Source organism: Solanum lycopersicum, chromosome 10, assembly GCF_036512215.1.
Source record: "Solanum lycopersicum chromosome 10, SLM_r2.1".
In the NCBI taxonomy this organism is placed as follows: Eukaryota; Viridiplantae; Streptophyta; class Magnoliopsida; order Solanales; family Solanaceae; genus Solanum; species Solanum lycopersicum.
Window position 1 is genome coordinate 7,460,785 of NC_090809.1, and position 7,829 is coordinate 7,468,613.

The 7,829-nt window shown below is 31.9% G+C and overlaps 1 protein-coding gene across 1 annotated transcript; it reads right to left on the minus strand.

Annotated features, from left to right (window-relative positions):
• Positions 1-201: 201 nt before the first annotated feature.
• LOC101252333 (uncharacterized) lies at positions 202-2,271 on the minus strand. Its single transcript, XM_004248568.5, has 3 exons — positions 2,120-2,271; positions 1,811-1,977; positions 202-1,114 (listed from the first exon to the last, which is right to left on the minus strand). Exons 1-3 carry the CDS (start codon positions 2,177-2,179, stop codon positions 667-669), a joined length of 675 nt encoding a protein of 224 aa, XP_004248616.1. The 5' UTR covers positions 2,180-2,271; the 3' UTR covers positions 202-666.
• Positions 2,272-7,829: the final 5,558 nt, after the last annotated feature.

Genomic DNA, 7,829 nt, shown 5'->3' on the forward strand with positions numbered 1-7,829 from the left:
TTTAGACTAGAGAGGAGTCAAATCTCAAATCAAGGGTAAAATGAGATTTTGACTTTACAAATACAATATTGTTTTGCTCATGGTATTTGAATGAACACAAATGTTAAAAAATGAAAGGACTATAATTGAAACAGGGTCTAAAAGAAGTCTAAATTATCTCATTAGCAATAAATAAAAAAGTTTTTAGTTTATAAAATGAAATTATTCAGTAACAAAAAATTTATTTTTGCTTTCCATCAGGAGCACAAAGGTTAAAAGGGCTTCAACCTCATCTATAAACAAGGCCTCATTAGCATACGACAAACCATTTAATAGAGTACAAGTACCAAAAACCTAATAACGATGGCTATTACATAAAAAAAATTAAATACTAATGGTTCCTATCTTATATATATACACAAATTAAAATAAAAAGTATTCCATCTCGATCACGACAACGAAAAGGCCAAACACCTAAGTTAGGCTCACAATTAATTGAGTGACTCAAACATCATCATTATAATAATATGCAATTCATCATTGAATAACATGTTTTTCCTTGAGTTTTGATCGATATGTCTAATCCAATATTTGGCATATTTTCCAACTTGAGGTCTCGATCATGACGAGGAAATGACCAAACATAGCTAGTAGACTCAGACACCATCGTTATAAATACTCTGTGATTCATCGTCGAATAACATGCTCTTCACCTGAATTTCTATCGATATGCCTAATCCAACGTTTTGCATATTTTCTAACCTTTTGACTTCCATCTTTACTTGCTATATAAGCAATTTCCAATCCACTCCCAAATGGAAGTGTGACTGATCTCACTACACAAACTTTTCCATCAAGAACACTGTCCCAACTAAACTTATTACTATCTATATTTCTTATTTTGCTTCCATTTTTGCACACTAAAATAGCACCATTATTACTCAATTTAGCACTATTAAAGATTGAAATAAAGTCACTTCTCCTCTCATCCACAACCAAAAAATCAACTCCATTTAGCCTTTCCATCACCTCTTTTGCCACTCCCACCATCACTTCTGGTACCGCAACGCCTGAATTTTTCATGGCGCCTACGTATTCTAGTCTTGACTTTTCGTCTGGTACCACACATATGTACCTACACTTGCAAATTCAAGATTTCAGAGTCAAGAATTTTCAAATACACAAAGAAGTCAAAGGAGTTCAACATTTACTGTACATAAATAAATATAATTTTTAATGATATATCAAAAGTGTAACTTTTTTGTCCAAGGAGGTTCAAATGACCCCCGAGAGACTACCTAGCTCCACCCTTGAACCAACCTTCAAATATTTTAAAAGAATATCATATTTCTATATTTAAAAATAACCTGACTAATAGATATTATTCACGCTTTCATAGGATTAGTTAGATAAGGGATAGCTTCCTTGTACTTTTCATTAAGTTTTGCTTTTATTAAAGGGATAATGCACAAATACCCCTCAATCTACGCCCGAAATTACTTATAAAATAAGTTCAAAAGGGTAATAAGACCTTAGTATATTATAAGTGTGTCTCTGAAATTTTGGGCATAAATTGAAGGGGTACTTGTGCATTTTCCCTTTATTAAATTTTAAAAAACAAAAACTAGCCCTAGACACCTTGTGGGGGTGGATTTGCTTATACAAGAAAAAAAAACTAACTTTGAAATTCGATTTTATTTTAGTCTAAACCACATAAATGTCTAAGAATTCACTTAGACAACAATTTTTGTCTATATTGAAAAAAATTATTTTATGTCCAATCAAATGATCTCACATAAATTGAAACAAAGAAACATCGGAATCTACATACCTTCCACGATTGTGTCTTGTCGCGATAGCTAGGCCAATGCTCGTGGCAATTGACTCACCATTTATGTTACTATCATTTTTCCATGCTTCAACTGTTAGTCTTGCGTTGTACCCTGCAGCCATAGCTGATAGAAATTCCGCAACACTGGATTTCGTTGAAATTCCACACTGTATATATGAACAAAATTCAAAATATAAATAAATAAAAAGTAATTCACTATCAGGTGATCTAGAAGACTTTATCAATGAGATTTAGGGCGGTAACGTTCTTTACGAATGAGAAAAAAAAGACAAATATTTTGTTACTTACTGTTTGTATGGTTTCAAGATATGCTTTTGAAGCTGTTTCTGGAGACCAAACTAGCTTCATTTTTTTCTTCTAATACCTTTGTTTGTTTGTTTACAGAGTATGAAAAAAGAAAAGATGGTTTTTACAAATAATGTATTGCTCCTTTTAAATACAAATTTGAGATTTATATTATAAGGTTTTAACATGACTACTAGTTGTTCTCAAAGGAATAGTTGACATTTTTTTATACACAACTACTCGTTGCAGTCTATGAATGTTTATCTACCTTTATATTCCTTCAATTTCAAATAATTTGTCTGATTTTGACTTGACACGAAATTTAAAAAGTATAATTTCTTTTTTTTTTAAATCTTATCATTATCTTCAACTACAAATATATGTAGAATATAACAAAATATAATTTGATCTTGTAATTTTAAACATATCGTATGAAAAGTTCAATTTATTAAAAAATTATAATGAAACAAACAAATCGAAATGGAGGGGAAGTAAATGTTTTAATATTGTTCTCATTTTCCATTTTCTATTAATTTTAAATTTGTCATGACTTTTTATTTGGTATTGACATTGAGATATATAACATTGAAGTAGTTAACAAGAATCGTGATCTACCTATATGATTTTTGTGTTTTTCAAATATAGTTTGTCGGCTTGCATAAATTTATTATATAGTATGTCTAATTTATATATGTCAAGTTGGAAATAATTAAAATCTTATCTGCTTATACATATGTTGCCGTACTTACAATCTACATATAGTACAACAAATTACAAGGAGTGAGAAATGAAAAACACAAATGGATGTCGCTAGTTGTACTTGTATATGAAAGTCAACTTCTCTATCAAGTGGAATAAATCTAAACCTCTAAATTATATTAATAAAATGTAACTAATGGCACGCATGCTATAAGAAAAAAATTGCTATTTCTTTTTTGTTAATGTTATATAGTCTTTTTGTAGTCTTAACTATATGAGCACACCAACTTCCCTATGAAGAACTAAAGTATCAAGCCAAGAGTTTGATAGTCTTCACTGTAGGACCACACGTGTTGGACTAATGAAGTAACCTTCCATAAGTGTTATATATATATATATATATACATATATATATTGTTCTAGAAAATTTCACGTTAGGTGTAAAGTACTCCATAAAAAAGGAGTACTCTATACACAAGGGACTAGAACATGAGACATTTGGTTAAGAATGAAAGAGTACTTACCGCTTTATATATGGTATTCTTTTCATTTCAAAAAGATTGATCTACTTCCTTTTCCTTTTTAGTCTGTTTAAAAGAAAAAATCCTTTTTCCTTTTTTGAATACTTTAATTTCAGTTTTTCATGTGACATGTTTAACACCACGAGGTTAAAGGACATTTCATTTGACATAATTTTAATTAGGACTATAAGATTGAAAAGTCTTTTTTATTTTCTTGAATTCCGTCTTAAGACAAAGTAAGATATTTTTTTTTTAACCGAAAAGAGTAATATTTACAGTAACTTCTCAAAGGTAAGTGTAGATTACTTGATAAAGGAGAAGTATGAAGTATTTGGGACATTTAAAGAGTTCCAACACACTATAGAGAATGATACTGAAAGGAAAATTAAATATCTGTGTACGGACATAGGAGAACACACGTTACGTGAGTTTTATGACTACTTTAAAAAGAAGATGATAAGTCTATAGTTAATGTTTCTAAATACGCCAAAACAAAATAAAGTAGTCGAAAAAATAGACACTATGCAAAATATGAAGAAGCATATTCCATAGTATATGCATACCAAACAAGGTTTGTGCATATATGGCTGAAAACATTTCCCACATCAGTAACATAATAGAGAAGCATCAATATTATTGATTGTGGTGCTAGGACTGCTCTATCCTTAACTAGTCTTGAATTCAAGTCTTAGATATGGAGAAAATCTTGTTGACAGCGTCACCCAAATAGGTCTTGCAATACGCATTTGAATTTAGTCGAAACTTCAATATAGACTCCAGATATTGGCTAGAAAATAAGAAAACTAAAGATAATAGGACAAGCACGATTATTGATGTTTATGTAACCATTCAAGAAACTCAAAAATATGATACCTGTCATAAATCAGACATATATGATATTCTTTTAAAATATTATTCTTCGATTTATAAAAGAATGACATTTTATGTTAAATAAATCATTTTTTAATTTCTTATTATAGAATTCTCACATCTAGGATTATATATATCAAGGATTGTATTGATGAATAAATTGTTGAGTACATGCTCCCTATATAAGAGAAGAGTCTTATACTAACTACACTAGGAATCCTACTACGATACAAATACATAATTTTCATGAGTAGTATTACTACTATAACTAAAACACCTTATCCTAGTTGACTTTAGCCCTATACACGATACAACAATTTAGTCGTACATAAGTTAAAATTTAGTAGTCTAGTCCTAGTGTGAGTCAAACTCTACGGCGGTAAACACGTCAGTCAGTTTTCTTGGACATGTTCCTGTGATCAACTTCCTTCATCATTAACACTTACCTCAAGCTAGTGAGTGAAGGAACTGTAATTCTTAGCTTGTTACAAAATCAAGGAAAGACTTGTTTTTTCAATGCATTGGCACGAATGTCAGCTAGTTGATCCTTAGACCTCACAAACTAACTAAGAAGTTGTCATCTGGTCACCTTCTCACGAACAAAATGATAGTTCATTTCAACATGTTTGGTTCTAGCATGCCTAACATGATTAACTGTCATGTACAAGGCACTCAAATTATCTCAATATAGTGTCGAGACTGATCAGGAGAACATCCCAAGATCATGAAGTAGATAGATGATCTATGTTATCTCTGCTGCAGTAGTGGAGACTAGCGCTCTTTACTTAGCTTCAACAGTCGATCAAGCTACTATAGTTTGTTTCTTAAAAGTCTAATTAAGAAATGCAATTTGCTCCTATGTTGATGATATAACTAATAGTTGATCTTTTAGTAGTGGTACAACCTCCCCAATCAACATCTAAATAATCCATACAACCTAAAAGGTTCTTGTGAAATGATTTTGAGTCCAAAGTGTAGAGTATCTTTGATGTATCTAAGAATCCTGTTTATTCATTGAAGATGTTCAATATTTGGACTTGTATAAATTGCTTGCTAAATTCACGGGATAATTGATATTATGTTTTGTGAGTGTCAAATACCGAAGACTCCCTACTATCATTCTGTATAAGGAGGCATCTACAAAACATCCTACAGCTTTATGTAAACCATATTTTTGAGCCAAAGAAGTGGCTACAGGATTTACCAAAGTCATCTTTGTCTTGTCCAGCAATCAAGTAGCATACTTGCTCTACCTTAAGTGAATTACCCATTCAAAATACTTAACCTTTACTCCTAGAAAAAAGTGTAAAAGGGTCAAGATCTTTCATAAAGAAACTCTTTCCCAAGTTGTAGAACTAACTCTAAGACATGTATAGATTACTTTCAGTGACTATAATATCATTCACATATAACAAGAAAAATATGGTGTCTTTGTGAGTTTTCAAAGTACATAAGTAGGGAATTGCCTTACTGATGAAACCAAGGTATAGGAGACACATGTTAAACCAATCAAATCAGGATCTTGGTGTTTGTTTTAGACCATACAATGTCTTTTAAGTAGACACACATGTTGAGGGTACCTAGGATTAATAAATCTAGGAAGTTGACATAAACACCTCATCTTGTAGGAAATCATGGAGGAAGGTATTTTATGACAACTAGTTTCCTAACTTCCCAATTTGGGCTGATTACAATGGATAGAACTATCTAATAGTTGTGGTTTAACCACAGGGATAAATATTTCTTCAAAATCTATCCCTTCAAGTTGAGAGAATTCTCTAGCCACAAGTCTAGTCTTGTATGTATATTTTGTTCTATCAGCTTTCAATTTTATCTTGAACATCCATTTTAAACCAACCAAGTTTATATCAGGAGATTTGGAAACCAATATCCATATTTTGTTAGTATGTAAATCATTGATTTCCTCTGGTATTGTTGCGAGCCAATGAGGTGACCTTAGTGCTTCCTTTGTAATATTTGGTTTCCTGAAAATTTCTTTACTAATGCGAGCAACAAGTGATAAGTATTGTTATGTTGTCTTGTGTCTGGTGATCATATGATGTTTGTAGTAAGTACATCAACAGAAATAGTTAATTGCAATGTAGTATCTTCAGGTTTATGATGCTCTAGAAAATTTCATTTGGAGAAGTCAACTTCTAAATGTATTCCTTGTGAATTAGTATTGAAGAAGGTGTCACTTAAACATTGTGGCATATGTGTAAATAAGATAATTAGTTATGAGTTGGTTATAGTTGTTAGGCAGTTATTGTATATATATACACTGATGTAAATAAGCATGTTTTAACACTTTGAAAATATAATACAATTCTGTTCTAATTCTTCTTAGACTACTTCTTCATCTCTTCTTCTTCCTTTCTACTTCTTCTTCTTCCTTCCTACTTCTTCCTCTTCATGTTGTTCCTATCTCGATTCACTGCACATGGTATCAGAGCTCGCAGTAGATAGGATCAAAATTGCTTAAACACAGTCTGAAAAGTTGAAACAACAATGGCAGCTGTTGATAATGAACTACCGGAAAAATTGAGTCATAATCATCCATTGTTCCTAAACAACATTGATAATTCAGGTGTTATGTTAGTCTCAATTCAGCTATCTGGATCTGAGAACTTTTCGGTGTGGAGCAGAGCTATGAGAATAGCCATTTTGGGAAGAAATAAGCTAGGATTTATTGATGGATCTTGCAAGAAGGAAGCATATGGAGAAAACTTGAAGAACTTGTGGGAGAGGTGTAATGCCATTGTCCTTTCTTGGATAATGAACTGTGTATCAAAAGAATTACTTAGTGGGATTGTTTACTCAACAAATGCAGCAGAAGTATGGAAAGAATTGAGTGAAAGATATGATAAAGTATATGGAAGTCGAATCTATCAATTACACAAAGAAATTGCAACTATAAGCCAAGGTATGAGTACAATCTCAGTGTATTTTTCTAGATTGAGAGAACTATGGGTAGAGTATGATAGTCTGGTGCCTATAGCTAGTTGTGGTTGTCCTGGTTCAAGAGATCTCAGTGTGTTTATGCATAATCAAAAATTGTTGCAGTTCCTCATGGGTCTTAATGAATCATATGATCAAGCAAGAGGCCAGATTCTTATGATGATGCCTCTTCCTTCTCTTAACAAGGCATATTCTATGCTGATTGAGAGGGAGAGCCAGCGTAGGATAACACAAGCTGTTAGTAATGAACAAGTAGAATCACATGCAATGTTTACTGCTCGAAATCAGTCTGTATCTAAACACAAAAATCCTAATGTTCCTAGCTATGATTCAAGTGTATATTGTGACTATTGTAATAGAACAGGACATACTAGAGCTGTATGTTTTCAGCTTCATGGATATCCTCCTGGTCTTGAAATGAGGAAGAAAGGACCATCATATGGGAGAGGAAGAAATCATAATGATAAAAGACAGCTTCCTACAGCTCATAATGCTATAATTAATGATCAAGAAGAGTTTAGTTCTAATAGAGAAGAAGGTTCAAACAACAATTCTTATAGTCAAAGCTGCAATGGAAGAATAAATCATAATGACTATAATAAAGGATTGAGTGTCATTCAAGATCAATATAATCAGATTCTTCAAATCCTTGGACATACAAATGC